Here is a 20,637-nt window from a genome sequence, read left to right on the forward strand (position 1 = left end):
TCATCAATTTGCATAAAAGCATTCATTCTACTACGAAAAGATCAATAAAAATAAAATCAAAACAAACCGTTCTTTTCACAAAAATTTGGATCTATGGCAGTCAACGGCAACTGCAACAACAAAAACAAATACATGCATATAAAATAACATAAAATATACGCACTAATAAAAAACAAAATTTTGAAATAAAAAAATAAATAATTAGAAAATAAATATAAAAAACAACCAATAAGAAGGAGTAAAAAGTATTAAAAAAACCCAAAAAGTAAAAGCACACATGTAAATAAAAAAACAACAAAAATAAAATGTGCAGCATGCAACACACATACAAACATACACAAATATCTGAGCAGCATAACAAAGGGAAAATCCATAAAGTACATTTTCATAAGCAGCAGCGACAGCGTTATTAACAGCTATGGGCGACTGAGGAAACTATAGGCGACGTTTAAGCATAAACACATTGAAATTGCTGGGGCTGCAGCAGCAACCGCAGCAGCCGTAACGTTTGTAGTTGTCAGGGGAAGAAGAACACAAACTGATCCTTAGACGTGTGTTTAAATAATGAACATCTTTTAGTTTAATGGTTTATTCTAAAACGAAACGTGGTGCGATCAAGATCTCGTTAGAGAGAAGATCGGTAAAAAGACAAAGAATTATAAAAAAATATCAAAAAGACGTGAATTTGACGCATCACTTTAGAACGTTCGTTGTTAGACAAAATAAATTTTTTCTATATATATTTACATGGGGTTTTCCCAAGAAAATTAACTGAAAATAAGCGAAAAACACACATACATTAATTTTTGGCAAATGAGCCAAGAAAATTTTATTTGAAAATAAATAAAGAAAAAATCTTTGTGAAAAAAAGTGAACAAATTATAGCAAGAAGTGTGGCTAAATGACATTATACACGCGATTCGGTGGCTCTATAAATTGTGTTATGATTGATTAATATTATTAAAATAAGAACAAAAAAAAAAAAAATAAATAAATAATAAAAATAAAAAATGTTTATGTGAAATTATTAAAACATTAAAAAGATTTAAAAAAAGTTAAAAACAAAAAAAATAAAACCATTAAATTAAAATGTCTTCCACTTTAAAAATGAATACTACTATGAATTGTCAAAACCTAAGCATTCCCACACAAAAATCATCAAACTTAAATATGTATCACGAATTGACACAACCTGCAACGCCGCCATATACACCATTCTCCTCTGCGGTACATTGCAATGGACAAGTTGAAAATTACAACACTACGACAACACTTTCACCACCAATGCAAACTCCAGTAAATTGTAATTTAATGTCTCCACCATTGAGTGCAACACCAGTACGCGAACATTTTCGCGCTTCTCTCTGCAATTTGAAATCATTCAACAGTGGCAGTAATTATAATGATTTTGCCACAGCCGATGCTCATTTTCCAGATTTTTCACAATTAACATTTGCAGCTGTTGAAACACCAAGTTCAATTTATGGCGGCATTGGTATGGGCATGAGCTGTGCTGACAACACACCAGTTGATGGTGAGGATTTTCTACATAAACGCCATCATTCCATGTGCTATTCCGGTGGCGAGGAGGAAGAATATACCCATTTGTCGGATGATGATGTAAAACGTGAAACGATGCAAATGCAAGAACAGCCACAACAAGATGTCTTTCGTTTTGAGCCTGAAGACATTGCTCGCTTAACCGAAACCAGTCAATATGAGGATATTAATGGTCTGCCTGCCATGCCTCAGACACCGTTTACACCCCAAACACCCTATACTCCATATCCTACCACCTACATGTCATTTACACCTTCGACAACACACCAGCCGCCACAACAGCAGCAGCAACAACACCAGAATGATTTTGATATGTCCTTTAACAGCCAACAAATGGTGTCAGCAGCAGCTATGCCAGAATGTCAAACGTTAAATGGCAGCAACAATGAATGCATCAATTTAGATATAGAATATTATAATTATGATGAAATAAATTGCCAATCTAAGGAACAGTCACCTTGTTCTTCACCACCCCTGGATCCTTGGATGTCTTTGACTTTGTGTGATTCCCTGCAACAACCACCCCGACAAGAATCACCCAAAATAATCAACACCAGCTATGCAGGCTTTACACCTCCACAACAGCTTAACTATGAGCCCAGTATAAAGCAGGAAAATTCTTTAAAAACTAAATTGCCCTCCATGATGTCTACCTTTGGTACACCCAAATATGAACCCTTAAGTGCCTATTCTTACACCGATTATGGAGATTATGGCCAGCAAAGGACTCATATTTATAGTCCTCCCGCTCAATCAGCGGCCAACAATCAGTACTCACAAAATTTAAATTCATTTACTGATGATTTTGAAAACTGCAACATGTTGAATATGGACAAACCAAATAGAGAACATAAAATAATATGGACTATTAATGAGTTGGACGAAATTAATGAAGAAATCATGAGTGAATTTTGCAAACAACCCACACAAAATCAAACTGGCTATGATAATCACAATTACTACTGCAGCAATGACAATTCCACCAATACCGATGAGGATGAAGAAAATAATTTAGAGCTTTTAGAAGAAGTTGATACATTTCCGGAAGATTTGGAATCTGAAGGTGTTGAAGAGGACAATGATGAAGTTTTCATTGTAGAAAAGACCAAAGCTACTAAGCAGCGTAGAAAACGTTGCACCTCACAGACATCAAATGCCTCATCTACAGCTACAGTTCAATCTGTGGTCGAACAGTTACCACCAGAGCCCATGATTTGTCGCTGGACCGACTGTAATGAAATTTTTCCCAATCAAGTGGAATTTGTGGCTCATATCGAAAAGAGACACGTTGATGTTAAAAGAGGTGAAGATTTTTCTTGCTTCTGGCATGAATGTCCTAGACGTTATAAACCCTTTAATGCTCGCTATAAATTGTTAATACATATGAGAGTTCATAGTGGCGAAAAGCCAAATAAGTGTCCGGTGAGTGATAATATATTTTTTATAACTGTTTAAATATATGATTTATTTAATAAGATAACAAATTTTATATGTTTAAATTAATTTCGATTTATGGCAAATTATTAAAAGTTTAATATAAAATATAAAATAATTTACCTAATAAACCTCATGTTAAATAAATTAAATTCTTTACTTGCAACATGTATTGCATTCCACATTAATTTTGTTTATATGAAATTTTATGTGCTTTTTTTGTATAAAAATTTCTTTAGAAACTTTTATATTAATTAAAAAATATGTTTTAGATACAAAGTAAAAGTTTTGAAAATCCATATGGTCACATACCTGTGCAACATGCAGACAACATTAACCCTGATACACTAAACCATTTTGTTTTTAATTTTAAAATGTAATTTGAGATGAAATCTACAAATGCGTTTATTTTTTGCTTTGGGTTCCTCTTTTTTATTTGTTTAGAATAAATAAAATAAAAATTTTTATAAAATAATTTTCATTATATTATTTGTATGTTTTCCCTAAGCATATGCGTTGCAAGTATTGCTGTGTTTGTGCTACACGTGAACAGCTGTCATAGATAACATTTCATTACATTAGTCTTTCACTTGTTGTAAATAAATGATGATGAAAATTATTTAAATGTTGTTTTTTTTCACTTTTTCTAAAACAAACTTTTTACACATATGAAAAAATAACAAATTTTAATGTTTATTTTCCCAAAATTTTTAACAAGAAGGGGTTGAGGTTTAAGTACTATAGTACATGATGATTTTGTTGTTTTTATTTTTACAATTGTGTAGATTTATTTAAAATGAAATCTGTCCAAAAAGTAGCACGTGATGCTATTTAAAGTGGTTTAATAAAGACATTTAATAATTTTTTTTTTGTTTTATTTATTTTTCCATTTTCCATATGTTTTCCTAAAAAGTTTATTATATTCCATCACTTGAACTTGTGTTACTGCCATATGTTGTTTAATAAGGAAAAATATAGACAAGTAAAATTATATAAAGACAAAGTTTTGTTTGTGATAAATGTATAATTGGTTAAGGGAAAAAATTAGTTCTTACTGCTGAAATAATGTTAAATTTGCTAAATGGTTTGTGTAGAATTGTTAAAGAGATGAAAATTGTGAATTCCTGCAAAATTTTGAAACTTGCCACAAAATGTTGCAAGTTAATTTTTTGGTGAAAAGTGGTTAAATTATGCGGCAAGTTCATAAAATGACTAAAAAAACCTTAAAATATAACTAAATTATTAATTTCTCGTAAAACTACTTGCAACAAATGGCAATAATATTCATTTTTGAGTTTTTTTTTTCAACAAAATGTTAAAGAAAAAATCCAAAAAAAAACTCTAAAAAACCAGAAATTATTTGTTCACCTAACATCTTATGGCATTTAACTTAACTTTTTACCACCAACATAAATTTACATATCAAAAGCTCTGCTCAGGTCTTCTATTTAAACTTTTGTTTTTAATATATCTTTTTACCCACTTTTTCCTCTTTCTCTTCATCATCATTATTGACTAACTTTGTTTCTTAATTTATCTTCTTTTATTTTACAGTTTCCTAGTTGCAATAAGGCATTTTCGCGTTTGGAAAACTTAAAAATCCATCAACGTTCACATACTGGTGAACGTCCCTATGGCTGTCAATACAAAGGCTGTCTAAAAGCATTCAGCAATAGTTCGGATCGTGCTAAACATCAAAGGACCCACTATGATACGGTAAGTGTCAAAATATATGCTAATACAATTAAGGTTGAAAAAAACAAACAGCAGTCAGAAATTAAAGGGAAGCAGAGAAAAACAAAAATCATTTTTTTTAATGGCCACTTTTTCATAGAACGATTTTAAGCCCTAAAAATTCTGTGAATTTCAATGAAAATTCAAAAATACATATTAATGTAAGTTGTGTTGTAATAAAATACTTAGAGAGTCAGACACACATCATATTTTGTTGAATGTATTTTGGCATATGTATGTATGTTTTACATTTGAGTGATTTATTGTTTGTGTATGCAGTTGCATAACATGCGACAAGATTACATACATACATATGTACATGCAACATATTGTTGTGAGTTAAATAGGCTTTAAACATTTACGTATTTTTTGTTATTGCCAAAATCCTAATAACAAAAATTGTGGATTTCTATTTTTTCGAGTACTCATATATGGTTGCACATGACTTGAGTATGTGAGTAATGTGCGTTTGATGCCTTACGCCCAAGTTCAAAATGTTTTTCTAACATTGTTTTGTTGTAGTTTTTCACGAAGGCATGTAGAGAGTCCATGCACTACATTTGACAGTTATAAGGCCTAAATATCGAAACAGGTGCGTCTAACATAAAAACTTTTCAAAATTTGGTTTTGCATTATTATTGCGAAATTTGGACGACCATGTTTTGAATGGCTTATAAAAGTTAATGAAATGTTTACATTTGCTGTTAGCTGACCAACCAAACATTTTCGCAAACATACACATACACAACTAAAAAAAAATAATGACACATTTCTTTCGGGGTTTTAAGCTAAAAATAAAACGTTTAAAATGAGTTTTAACGGTTTTTTTTTGGCGAGGGAAAAATTTAAATATATATTTTTTTTCGCAATATGTTGTGGCTTGTAAGTTTTAATGTGTAAATTCAACAAATTATTAAGTGCAACACAATAATTTTACGTAAAGTTGGGTAAAATTTTAACTTGCCACAAAATGTGGCATGTTTAGCATTTTTTTTGGAATAATAGCTGTTATATAACAAAGGCTATCATTTATGTTTATTTTTTTGAAAAAATTGTAAATCGCTTAAATATTTTGAAATATTATACACTAAATATTTATTTAAATTAATTCAATTACTGTTCAATAAATAGTTTTCTCTTAAAGTAAACATACACCAAAATGTGGCATATAATAAAAAGCTGGTAATTATCTTCAAACGTAAACTGTTAATTATAGAAATTATAAACTATGCAATAAATTTAATTATTAGCTTTATTTAATTTTTATTCTTTATACATATGAATTTGCCAATTTTCGGAAATATCAAATTCTAAGAATTGCATAAATATAAATACGATTAAGTATTTGTAAATTTTATTAAATTGACAAATAATCTAATTAAAAGGTGTTAATTAACTTTACAAAATTGACTGTAATATTATTTGCTGTAATATCTCATATTTTCTAGAATTTAAAATTAATTTTAAACTTTATTTTTTTTTGTGTATTTTCAGAAACCCTATGCCTGTCAATTGCCCGGCTGCACTAAACGTTACACAGATCCATCTAGCTTGCGTAAACATGTTAAAAATCATGCTCTACGCAATGCAAATGGTCACTTGGGACGCAGAAAATCCTCTAGTGCTACCACAACAACTAGCAACAAAAAATCAAATGCCAAAACACGCAGACATTCAGAATCCTCTGTGTTGCAGGCTAACAAAACTAAAAACAACACTAATAATAACAATAACATGCAGCCACAAGAAATTGTCATGCAAGTGCAACATGTCAACCACAACAAACCACGTAGTAATAGTTTCAGTGAAATAACATCAAAGTCTAACATTGCAATTGTACATAACAATTATGAAAATAAACAAAAATTAACAAATCTAAATTACAATACACTAAACAATAAACAATTGCAACAACAACAACAACAGCATCATAATAATCACAAGCATATGGTGGCTACAACAGCAACTGAATCATTATCCTCATCATCATTACCATCCACAGCTAATCGCAATTCAATGAACTTTAATGAGTTGTCAAATTGTATAGTTACCATTGAGCAGTACAACAGCAGCAGTAACAAAAACAATCAAATCGAAAATAGTTGTAACAATGAGATTGACAAGAATCATACAGATCAGAATACAGCCAATGTAACCACTGCTTTAGCCACATATAATTTGGGTAACAATACAACAACAGCGACAAACAAGAGCAGCAGCATTGAAAATATTAATCAATTAAATGAATTTCAACAATTGTTACAAGTAAAATCATCATCAACCAAATGCCAGCAACTAACGAATGTGACCAATATTACTGGCAGTACATCAGCAACAACATTAACATGTGATGTTTTAAATTACAGCAGCTGCAGCAGCAACAATGCAAAATATGTAATGACCAATACAATGGCATCAACTGCAACAAATGGCGTTACCACAAATTCGATTAGCACACAATGCCACAATAACATCAACAATATAACCCACACCACCAGCAGCAGTAGCCCAAATCCAGCTACAATGAACAATTGCAGCACTACAATTGACGATGGCAATGACACAAATGAATTTGTTTCATTCGAGTATGTTAAAAAGTTGCTATCCGAAACATTCGATTATATGGATGAGGATAATGATAGTTGTGATAATAATGTACAAAATACAAATTCTATCGAGTCCAACTCTTCCTCAACACCATCGCCATCATCATCATCATCAGCAACAGCATGTGTTGATGTACTTGCTGCTGCTGTGGCTAGTAGTGGTATTGGTATCATTAGTGCGGATAAACTTAAGCCTACAACAACAGTTGCAGCAACAACATTATCATTGTCAACAGTAGCAACAACAACAACAACATTAACAGGGCCAACATTGGTAACAGTAAATGAAACTGTTACTAATGTGTCTAATAAAAATTTACATAATGAAAATGTTGAACAAGAATTTGCCAATAATTTTGACATGGATTATTTGGAAAGTTTTATGTAAAATACATATTAAAAAAAAATTGTATATAATTGGTTTTTAATTAACTTTTGTTTTTAAAAAATTACTCTTAAAATTTAAGTAATGCAACAAACCTACCAAAGACATTAACCAAAATAATTTCATTTTAAATAACCTTGTTTTAACTAGAATTTAAGTAAACCAAAAACAAAATCTCTTCCAAAAGATTCCACCAAAGACATTGAAAACTTTATAAGAAAAAAAAAAAAACAAATATTTTTAATGATCTCAAAACCTCTACAAGTTTGAGTAGTTAAAATATTTAGCTTTGTTTTTATTGCAACTAATTTAAGTTCTTCCTTTTTAATTATTAAATACCTACAAAAAAAAAAACGTTCCTAAAACAAAAACTTTTACTAAGAATTTTTTGTTTTTATACAAACAAAAAAACCCCAACATTTAGTGATGTAATGAGTCTTCCCAAATCCCAGTTTTTATATAAACTTTGATATTAAATTTTAATTATAGCTTTAATCGTTGTTAATAAATATGCAATGATATATACATACTTATATTATTATTTTTTTTTTATTAAAATGCTTTAAACACGAAACGAATTATGAATTATTTATATTTTTATAAAATTTTTTTATGAATAAGTTTTTATTAATTTTAAACTAAACTTAAGTAGAGTTTTAGTAAAATTGTTAATAGTGTTTCTTTTAAAATTTATTATGTAGATATTTCTATTTCTACTTTTAATTTTAATTATAATCTTTTTTTGATTTTGTAGTTTAATAAACTTGACCTTTAAAAAATATTAAATTTATTTTGTTTTATTTTGGTATAATAATGAGGATTAGTCTATTGATAGTCTAGTCTATAGTGCAGTATATAGACTATTTTACTATATAGTTTATCTTCACTATAAATTTGCCTATAACTATATACAGTCTAGCCCACAGTCTAGTGTATAGTCTTGGCTATACTAACTAAGTGCACAGTAGGGTTATAACCAAAATTAGGCCCTATCACTATGTGGTTCTGATAACGAAAACCAGTTTCATGAGACATTTTGGTACGAAAACCTTCCGCGGTAAATCGATTTTCTAAAACTTTTCGCAAACAAATTTGCTAGAATTTTTAATGGTAAAATCTACATGTTTGGGTATTAAAATTGGTAGAGTTATTAACCGCAGCCTAGAAAGAGTAAAGCAATGACTTAAAAATAACTATATATGCAGCTTCCTGAAATTTTCATAGCAGCTTCCATAATTATGAAAAAGATGGAGGGGGGTGGGGGGTATATTGATTTTGTCATTCCGTTTGTAACACATTGAAATATTGATCATAGACCCACAAAAGTATATATATTCTGGTTCCTTATTAATATCTAAGACGATCTTGCCATGTCTGTCCGTCCGTCCGACTGTCTGACTGTTGAAAGCACGATAGAGTCCGAACGGAAAGAGCTAGAGAGTTGAAAAATATTTCTTATAGGTAAGGTTTGTTTATTTCGAAATTCTCTATACTAAATTCTATGAGGATCGGTCCATAAATGACCATACCCCTCATATATGGTTCAAAAATGACTTTAACGCCCATTACTGGCTTAAAAATACGAGTCTAGCGCTGAAATTCAATATAAGTAAGTTTTTCACTATCAAAAATCTATTTACCGAATTTTGTGAGGATCGGTCCATAATAGAAGTGCATATTTTGTTAATCCGAAAGGGATGTGTCCATAATTGGCTTAAGGCCTATGTCAAATATCAACCTAATGTTTATAGGGGAGCTGATTCGGCATAGTCGAATATAACACTCTTACTTGTGTATTTGGTATTAAAATGAGCAATATCATATAGTAGGCGTGGCACATCTCATTATCCACTATATCGATTAATATTGAACTAACAGCATCCAAACATTGTAAGAATTAAATAATTAATTTATTAGAAATAAAAATGGGCGAGATCTGGTTAGTGGGCGTGAAATTTTCTATTAATATCTAGAATAAATATTTTCCAAAATTTTACATGAGTAATTTATAAAAAATTGGACGGAATTAAAATAGTAGGAGTGTCACTTCCTACAAAAATAACAACGAAATCACAACGATGCATAGCCTAAATGACAACAATGGATTATTGCAACGACGGTGGTTGTGAAAATGATAACAGGGTGTTATTTAAATGTTAACAATCGTGGTAAGCTCACTTTTTACAACGGGTTGTATCAATCTTTCCCATTCGCGTCTTTCTGTACCTTACAGTACTATCATACTCACATTCGCTTTTAAACTAGAATAAAAGTTCATTAAGAGTTTGAGAGAGGTAATAACCTTACTTTTTGAGATTTTAAAAGACTCCAGATAGAAACTTGTTTCTTGCTCTAAATCGACCCAAATATACCTCCTAGAGTGTCCAAAAGACTACAGGAAGGTAATAACGAAACTTTTATATAGTACACAGAGGAAAAAAATATACACGCCTGGTACCAAATTGACACCAAATTTTTCAATAACATTCGTTGTCAAGTATATACATATATACAAAAAATGTTAATAAACGTGGTAAGCTCACTATTTACAACGCATTTTGAGCTTACCACGTTTGTTAACTTTTAGTCAACGGATGTGCATAAAGTTTAGATTGCGACAACAAATTGTTAGAGTTTAATATGGAAATAGGTTTTTTATGTCGTATATTTCGTTATTATTTATAAATAAATGAAACAGAAATGAAATACTTAAGAGAAAGTTCACTTCAGTGCAGAACGAAATTTTGTCTTCAATATGCGTCTATTAAATACAAATATACATTCCCCATATACATACGTTTATATGTATTTAACTATTTGTTTCTGGTAATATTTTGTAACTTAATAATGTTATGTTAACAATTTTTACAATTCTTAACTCGTGAACTCTTAGCGATGTATCTTAATTAAATCATGACATACACATACATATTTAATCAGATTTCTTTTTAAGTAATAATGTTCAAATGTACACACACTCACACTCAGGTGATTGCAAACTGTAATAAATTAAATTTATGTTTTTAAAGCACAAGTACAAATATTCAACCAGCAGCCAACCACACACACAAATGTACAATATAATATATATTGTATGCCACCTGAACAAATGCACAATGAATGTATTGCAACCGAACCAATAATGTATTCTTTAATTAAGTTAAAAGTAAAATATCATAAATTACCTGTCGCACAAATGAACAAAAAACACCGAGAAACTGAACAGAAAATAACAAGTAGTTGTAGTAAAAATCAGAAAACTTATTAAAACATATGTAAAATACAATTTGGCTTTTTGTTTTATCATCATTCAACGTCATTATATGGCGGTGATTGTAAATTGCAACAACAAAACCACTGTACCACATAATAAGAGTAAATTACGCGTTAGTAAAAATTAAAAAAAATAATAATAAATGCAAAAACAAGGCAGCAAACAAATCGAATTCAATTGACTTTTCACGGTATCGGGTTGAATTGCATTGAATTGAATCGAAACGAACCGTACAAGTAAATTTCATTTATTCATATTCCTACATGCAATTTAATCATGTGCAATAATAATAACAGCAACAAGGATAACAACAACAACAAAAGTATGTATAATACTATTACACGTTTACCTGTAATACAAGTAAACTTACATTATTTACATACAGACTTCTTTGCTACTGTGTTTATTAGGTGTGTTTAAAATATTAATTTGTTTATTTATAAAAAAAAATTGAAAATTTATTTATTTATAAAAAAAATTATTTATAGAGAATTTTCTAACATTTATCTAATTTATACAAAAAAATAGTTTTTGAGAACATTTCCATAAATATATGGGCAATTTCATGTCATGTGACCCATCTCCAAAAATCGATTTTAATGCAATTTGCATCAAGGTTAGTTTCAGCTCTATCGTTCAAGAACTGCCGGAGTTAGAGGTGGTCAAAGTTTGACATTACGGTCATACAGGGTTTTATTCAAATGAGTGAAACTTTCCACCTATTGGTCCTAGCAAAAATTGTCCAAAGCAGTTCAGATAGCTGTTTTTTCATTGTTTCCAAAAAAAAAAAAACAAGTTAGAGTGCTATATTCGGCTATGCCGAATCTTAAATACCCTCCACCAGCAAGCTACTTTTTATTGAAACCCATCTAACTATCTAATTTTTAGATAAGTCGCCAAAATTTTTGTCGAACTAATGTTGATTAGGTCCAGAAAAATTTAGAATGATTTATCTATACACAGAACATACTTATGTCGAATTTTATCCGGATATAATAATTTAATAACGAATTAAGTGGTATTAAGTGATTTTCAACAGTTAACATTATATGGGAGCTAAGACAACTTCTGGACCGGTCCGGAAAAAAATATACATATGTATTTATATACAAAATACACATTTATGTCAAATTTTATACCTACATGTGTATAAAATGTGCGTTTAAGTAATTTTCAGAAATGGCCCTTATATGGGAGTTGTGACCAAATATGGACCGATCCAGAAAAAATTGTATACCTATGTATAAAATGTGCGTTCAAGTAATTTTCAGAAATGGTCCTTATATGGGAGTTGTGACCAATTATGCACCGATCAGGAAACAATTTCGTATAATGCAGAAAAAGATCAAGTATAATTTTACTCCAATAGGTGCGTTTAAGTGATTTTAGGAAGTGGACTTTATATAGGAGCTATGAGCAATTAAGGGCCTATCCGGAAAAAATTTCGTAGAGTGATTTATGTAAAGACAAAAAATATAAGTGTCGAATTTTCTCAAGATAACTTTATTTGACAATGAAATATGTGCGTTAAGTGATTCTCAGAAGTGGACCTTATATGGGAGCTCTGACCAATAATGGACCGATCCGAGAAAAAGTGGTAAAATGATTTGTATGTACACACAACTTATTCAAGTCAAATTTTATTCCTATAGCTTAAGAATTCAATGAAATATATGCGTGTAAGTGATTTTCGGAAGTGGACCTTATATGGGAACTATGACCAATTATGGGCCTATTCGGGAAAAATTTCGCAGAGTGATTTATATTTGGGCAAAACATGTTTGTGTCGAATTTTATCAAGATGGCCTTATTTGATAATGAAATATGTGCTTTTAAGTGATTTTCGTAAGTGGGCCTTATATGGGAGTTATGACTAATAATGGACCGATCCGTAAAAACTTTTGTAAAATGATTTGTACGTACACAAAACATATTCAAGTCGAATTTTATCCCGATAGCTTTAGAATTCAATGAAATATATGCGTTTAAGTGATTTTCGGAAGTGGACCTTATATGGGACCTATGACCAATTATGGGCCTATCCAGAAAAAATTTCGTAGAGTGATTCATGTTTAGGCAAAACATATTTGTGTCGAATTTTATCAAGATAGCTTTACTTGACATTTAAATATGAGCTTTTAAGTGATTTTCGGAAGTGGGCCTTATATGGGATCTATGACCAATAATGGACCGATCCGTAAAAAATTTTGTAGAAAGATTTGTATTTATACAAAACAGATTTGTGTCGAATTTTATCCCGATAGCTTTATAATTCAATGAAATATATGCGTTTAAGTGATTTTCGGAAGTCGACCTTATATGGGAGCTATGACCAATTATGGGCCTATCCGGAAAAAATTTCGTAGAGTGATTTATATTTAGACTAAACATATTTGTGTCGAATTTTATCAAAATAGCTTTATTTGACAATGAAATATGAGCTTTTAAATGATTTTCGAAAGTGGGCCTTATATGGGAGCTATGACCAATAATGGACCGATCCGCAAAAAATTTGGTAGAATGATTTGTATGTAGACAAAACATATCCAGCCCGAATTTTATCACAATAGCTTTATTCATCAATGAAATATGTGCGTTTAGGTGATTTTCGGAAGTGGACCTTATATGGGAGCTATGACCAATTATGGACCGACTGAGATCTACGTTGGTAGTATGATTTCTGTTTATATTTGTATGTACAAAATTTGGTGTTGATACCGTTATATTTGATTGAGTTATTAACGATAAACTAATTTCCGGGAATATGGGAACTATTGGATCGATTGTAAAGATTTTGAACATAATTGATCACTGCCCTAAAAAAATAAAGTGTGACAAAATTCATCGCAATATTTTTGGTAGTTTCTGAGAAAACTTCAAAAGAATTAGGAAAAAAACGTAATTTTTTTCGAGGTAGTCTGAAATTTTTACTCATAACTTTTTACGTTGTGAACCGATTTTGCTGATTTTCAATACCAAACTGCTTAGGATAATAATAAATATTTTGAAATATTTTAACGTGAGCGTGTTTTACACAGACAAACAGACAGACAGACAGACGGACATAGCTAAATCGACTCAGAATTTCATAAGGACCCAGAATATATATACTTTGTTGGGTCTTAGATGAATATTTCTTGGTGTTACACACGGAACGACAAACTTATATATACCCTCTATCACCACTGATGGTGGTGGAGGGTATAAAAATTTTTTAATATTATTTTTTTATTTTTTGTCCAAAAATTTTTTTGCTCAAAAGAAAGACAATTTCCTTTAAGGGTTTTATAGTCTTTAATGGGATGCGAGTGGGATAACTATCAAAAAAAAATATTTTTTAACTTGAGAATAAGATATTTTTTTCAATATTTGGCACTTAATTTTCCCCCATTTTTATACCCACCATCAAAAAAGATAGGGATATATTGTTTTTGTGATTCCGTTTGTAATACATTGAAATATTCGTCTAAGACCCATAAAAGTATATATATTCTGGGTCCTTATTAGATTCTAAGACGATCTAGCCATGTCCGTCCGTCTGTCTGTTGAAAATACGATAGAGTCCAAACGGAAGTAGCTAGGGAGCTGAAATTTTGCATAAATACTTTTAGTTGATGCAGTTTGTTTGGTATTGAAAATGGGTAATATCGGTCCACGATTTCGCCTAGCCCCCATATAAGGTCCCCTTCAGAAAATTACTTTAACGCTCATAACTGACTAAAAGAAGCAGCTATAGCGATGAAATTCGATATAAACATATTTTATAAAAACCAAAATCGCTTTGTAAAATTTTATAAGGATAGGTCCATAATTGACCCTACCACCCAGATAAGATCCCCTTCAGAAAATGACTTTAACGCTCATAACTGCCTCAAAGAAGCGTCTATAGCGATGAAATTCGACATGAACATATTCTACCTTAATATCATTGTAAAATTTTATAAGGATTGGTCCATAACTGACCCTATCCAAATATAAGATCCCCTTCAGAAAAAGACCTTAACGCTCATAACTGTCTAAAAGAAGCATCTATAGCGATGAAATTCGACATGAACATACATATTTTATAGAAAATTTAATATCATTGTAAAATTTTATAAGGATCGGTCATAATTGGCCCTATCCTTTATATAAGGACCCTTTCAGAAAATGGCTTTAACGCTCATAACTGTCCAAAAGAAAAATTTGTAAAGTTTTATAAGGATCGGTTCATAATTGATTCTACCCCCATATAAGGTCCCCTTCAAAAAATGGCTTTAACGCTCATTACTAGCCTAGACTAAAATCGTTCCAGAAAATTAGACGAGGATCGGTCCTTAATTGACCAAACCTCCCCCCAAATAAGTTCCCTCTCAGAAAATGACTTTAACGCTTTTTACTACCATAAAAATACAAGTACAGCGACAAATTCGATAAAAATTTCTCTACCAATTTTAAGGAGGATCAGTCCATAATTGATCCTATCGATATACATATGTATGATGGTAAAATTATACATAGATGTAATAAATGAGAAAATTGTTTTGATAATAGCATCGATTCTTAAATATCAAAGTTTATTTATAAGGAAGCATTCCTTTTCGGCAATGTTTTGATGGTGAGTATACAAGATTCGGCACAGCCGAAATGGATGTTTTTACACAAATGATAGCTTAGATCATTTCCTTTTAAGAGCTTTGAGCTTTGGATGTTTTTACACAAATGATAGCTTAGATCATTTCCTTTAAGAGCTTTGTGGTTACTTAGTGGGATGCGAGTGGGATACCTATAAAACAATTTTTGAACTCAAAAAGAAATATTTTTGAACCAAATCCGAAGACAACGATTTTAAAAGTTGGGTCACTTGACACGAAATTGCCCATATATATGTATTTCTATTCATAAATTACTAGACTTTACTGAAACTTTTGCTGGGGCTTGATTTTGAAAAACCTAGGTATTCGAATTATAATTTCTATGGATCCGTCTATTGATTATTAAATCTTATATGTGTGTTTGTTTGTAAATCATACAACAACAATGTTGTACAATTATCCCTCTTATTATGCATGTTCAATATGTATGTATGTATGTGTATCGGCAAATGTATCTGTGTATTACATTAAATTACAAGCAATCTCGACGACCAAACATTGAATTCAAAACGATAGCTCATACTTCTCATAAACCACACATTAGCCTAGTTAATAAAAATTCAGTTGTTAAATCAGTATCCCTGTTGGGCCTTGATTTTCTAACAAAAGACAATAGTCTGGAATGAAGTGGTAGGGGAAGCAGAATTCTATGTTAAGTGTTAAATTTCATGTTGGTGGCAACAAGGAATGGAACATAGGTTATATGCAAAGATTGTATTATCAATCAAATATAGGATTTAAAATTATTATATAAAATATTTGAGTGCCCCTAATTATTATTCATACAAATAAATGAATATGAAAGGAAGTATATTCCTTTCAAACACACACACTATCTCTGCCATGCATACACACATACATACATATATTAATTGATTACGTTTAATTAAATTAAACCAAAACGACATTTCTGCAATTACAACAACAATACTTGTACAAAAAAAGCGAAAATGGCCGTATTGAATGAAAACATAAATGAAATAAAGTGAAACCAAAAACAACAAAAAATCGAAAAGAAAACATTTCTCATTTCCCGATTAAAACGCAGTAACAATCCTTGAAATACATATGTACGAAATCAATGATATTTCTGTGTTTACAATTAAAAACAGAATAATTCGAAAATCACATAAGTTCATACGTTAGCCATATCTTTTCGTAAAATTTGTGTAGAGTACTGCAGATTTCTTGTAATAGTAGTGTTTGGTTTGTAGAATTGGAAGGCATACAATTTGACTTAGGCGATTATCGATTATAATCAGAGATTTATTTAATTTTTCCAATTGCAGAATGCAAGTAATTAAAGTCATTTTTTTGCTGTGAAAACAGAAAATAGTGGATGTATGGTATTTGGTTTCATCTTCACTTATGTATTTATTGACGAATGTATGGAATTTTAGTGTAAAAAGAAAATTAAATTTATTGTTTATAAAAAGTAAAACTTGCTATTTAATTAAGAAAGAAAATATTTGTGAGAAGGATTTAATCATTAATTAACATTGAAAGATTTAAAAAAATTAACAGTCAATATATTAATATAACGCAATAATATTTAGAAAGCACCATTTATTTATAATTTTTGATTATAAACATTATGATTAAAACTAAATTAAATAAATTCTTATAATCATTAACACAAAAACTATTGCTGTAAATAATTAAAAAAGTAAATATTATAAATTTTAATACTAAATAGTAATTTCACTAAAACAATTTGCTTTACAAAATATCAATAAATCAAGCAGTTAAAATCCTTTAATTTTTATTTTTTATTCAAAAACCAACAACAGTTTATTACTGACCATGATACTGAAAACTAAAACTATAAACTATAGATTTTGAAAAGGATTTTGCAAACCAATTTTATGTTGTTAAATATTAAATAAAAACTAATTTATAAACACATATTCACAAAAAAAATACACTAACACCGATTGGTATACGTACATATGTATTTATTAAACCCCTATGTGTAAGTGAACTATATAGTAAAGGGCGCTCAACCGACCATAGACCAAAATGCTATCAAATAATTTGTTAAAATTTAATTAACCAGAAAAATAAACGTACAAACAAAAAAATACCCTAACAAATATAGATTCTCATAGTACTTATGAGTTGGACCAGCAACAATATTTTTATATAGATATTTTGCCACCAACAATTTTTCTTGTTGTTGATGTTGTTGGGGTTCATATATATGTAGTAAAGTGATATAAAGGCTTAGTGGTTAGAACAATGTTTTTTTGTTAGATATGTTCTATATACATGTATGTATTTATTTACTTAAATATAACTACATTGTATGATTACACACAGATGCATGTACGTGTACTGATATGTTTGTATTGCAACATATTTTTATATACCAAGAATATGTGCAATAGGGTGCTGCAGGATTTTAATTCACTTTGGATTACATTTATATAATTTTCTCAAAATCAATAAGTTAATTATAATTATCTTATTGAATTATCTGAAAAAGTTTGATTACAAGTTCACAAAGACAGACAGACGGACGGACAGGTTGGTGTAGGATTATTATTTTAGGATGTTACAAATATCAGTACAAACGTATAATTCCATTACCATCTAAAGCCAAAGAAGCATAGAGTACAGATATAAAGCATTATAGTAAACGCATAACGTTCTAAATGATAAACCGATGATAGAAGTCTGAATTGAGGAAATAAAATTAAGAAAAGAGCTGATCCTTCAAATGATGAAAGACTTAACTCTCCTCAAAATGGGACAAAACCACAACTGAAGGGTCCGATTTGAAAACGAACGGATCAGTAGAGGTTTTGGCTCATAAGAAACTTACTTATATTAAATTTCATCTTCATACTCGTACTTTTGAGCCAGTAATGAGCTTTAGAGTAATTTTCTGAAGGGGACCATATAGGGGGGTGGGGTCAATTATGAACCGATTCACATAAAATTTGGTAGAGAGATTTTGGCTCTTATGAGACTTATGTCAAATTTCATCGCTATACTCGTAGTTTGAATCCAGTAATGAGCGTTAAAGTCATTTTCTGAAGGGAACGTTATGGACCGATCCAAATAAAATTAGGTAAAACATATATGCCCGTTTTTATGGGGTCCACTTGTATGGGGGCTATCCGAAAACGTGGATCAACCATTTTCAATACTCAACAAACCTTATCTATAGAGAATATTTGTGGAAAATTTCAACCCCCTAGCTCATTCCGTTCGGTCTCCATCGTGTTTTCAACAGACAGTCAGACATACAGACAGATAGACTGACGGACATGGCTAGTTCGCTAAAGAATTTAATAAAGACCCAGAATATACACTTTTATGGGCCTATGACCAATATATCGATGTGTTACAAACCATTATATAAAAAGGGTCGATTTTGGAAGAAAATAGAAAAAAATCAATTTTGCAAAAAGAGTTTTTAATTTTTTTTCGGAAGAAGATTCTGTCTAAACTATTTGGAACAATTTTCACTAAGAAAAATAGGTAATAAGTTATATAGATGAGAAGAAATACATGTTTGGCAATAATGAGAAAATTTTACCCCTATGTAACTCAGATCTTGTTCCAAGTCAGATCCAATAGGGCTACAATGCAAATTTCATCCCGATCCTCCATATTCATATTGTCACTTTGTACAGCTGGTCGATAGTTTTGCCATTTGTATTGGGCTAGAAAACTTCTTTGTCAGAACTGGAACTTTTATACATATGCACATATGTATGTACATATATATTTTTTTAACGGTATGTTAAACTTTTATATGTTTTTTATGAAATTTAGAAGCATCATAGCTTAAATCCATAGGGTCTTATTCATAAACTATTATCAAAGGTTTATAAATCAAATTTTCATACAAAATTAGTTCTATAAACCTTTGATAAATATTTATGAATAAGGCAGATAAAGTATAAATACAATAGGATCACAATCATATTATGATCCTCTATTTCACATATACATTGTTATATTCGGCAAAACTTTAATTTCTATAACTTATAGATTTCAAACGCTACAAACAATCTTGCCCCTATTAAGAGAGTTTTTGGTAAACGGTTCAAAGCTATTTTGTTCAGCATCATATGCCGTATTAAGGTATGTTTTTTATGAGTCCGCCTAATGTACTTATGTGGAAATCGTAGTCACAACAAACTAAAACTAATATAAACATACATAATTCATGTGCAAATTAAGTTTAAAAGTTGTATTTTTTTGTGTTGTTTCTATTGCTGCTGCAATATTCTTCAAACGAAGACGGCTGCTTTTGAGGTACAATGGGTCAAAAAGTGTTAATTGATATCATAAAATACTATTATAAAATTAAATGAAAAAATCCTAAAATTTTATTAAAAATATTACTTTCATATTTTTAAGAAATATAAGATTGAGGTAAATTTTGCATTACTTTTTAACTTAACCCATAGTGCAAACTCTTTAAATTAAATATTATACTTATACTCCTCGTCCACATATACAGAGAGCTTTTTGATTTTCTAAACTAATTTATTGCATTAATTTATATTGTTTTTATCGAAATAAAGAAAAAAAGTTCCACAAACTGTTATATAAAAAACCGAAATAGTCCGTCCTGATGGTATAGTGTAGGCTGCTGCTGTTACTGCCACAATATTTTATAATTGCTGCCACTAATATGTTTGTTTATTTTCTATTTTTTTCTAGCAACTTTTCTATTTTTCTTTACTTTTTGCCCAACTTTGAAAGTCATAAATGGATGTTAGCACTTTTGCCGAGCTATATTGGTAACAAGTTTTTAAATTTATATCCTTTGTTGCACAATTTTAGGTGCTCCTAGTCAGACTACCCAAAAAGTATAATCTTTAAGAGTAGATTTTTGTTTTTGTAGTTTTCGTTAATTTTTTTGGCTTTTCTTTATGTTGTTGCCACTAGACACAGCTGTTGTATATGCATATTGACCTTAGATATTTGTTTTTGTTTCAGTAGTAGAAACAGTAAAGTAGTTGTTTTTACTTTACTTAGATTCTATATCTA

At 30.2% G+C, this 20,637-nt stretch overlaps 2 protein-coding genes across 2 annotated transcripts in view; one reads left to right on the forward strand and one right to left on the reverse strand.

Moving 5' to 3' along the window:
• The window catches only part of LOC119608801, a 103,485-nt gene that overhangs the window by 33,832 nt on the left and 49,016 nt on the right, over nucleotides 1-20,637 (reverse strand). The window lies entirely within an intron of this gene.
• LOC119608739 (probable serine/threonine-protein kinase DDB_G0282963) lies at nucleotides 622-7,936 on the forward strand. Its single transcript, XM_037963293.1, has 3 exons — nucleotides 622-2,982; nucleotides 4,549-4,710; nucleotides 6,223-7,936. Exons 1-3 carry the CDS (start codon nucleotides 1,090-1,092, stop codon nucleotides 7,720-7,722), a joined length of 3,555 nt encoding a protein of 1,184 aa, XP_037819221.1. The 5' UTR covers nucleotides 622-1,089; the 3' UTR covers nucleotides 7,723-7,936.

Source organism: Lucilia sericata, unplaced genomic scaffold, assembly GCF_015586225.1.
Source record: "Lucilia sericata isolate MDLA Ls3-8-SP2 unplaced genomic scaffold, ASM1558622v1 Contig000022F_arrow, whole genome shotgun sequence".
NCBI lineage: Eukaryota > Metazoa > Arthropoda > Insecta > Diptera > Calliphoridae > Lucilia > Lucilia sericata.

What these genes read in the sequence shown, in the direction of transcription:
- LOC119608739 (XM_037963293.1), top strand. Translation starts at nt 1,090, where the DNA reads ATGTCTTCCACTTTAAAAATGAATACTACTATGAATTGTCAAAACCTA. An exon ending in AAAAGCCAAATAAGTGTCCG is followed by an intron (nt 2,983 to 4,548) that starts GTGAGTGATAAT and finishes TTTATTTTACAG; the next exon opens with TTTCCTAGTTGCAATAAGGC. An exon ending in AAAGGACCCACTATGATACG is followed by an intron (nt 4,711 to 6,222) that starts GTAAGTGTCAAA and finishes GTGTATTTTCAG; the next exon opens with AAACCCTATGCCTGTCAATT.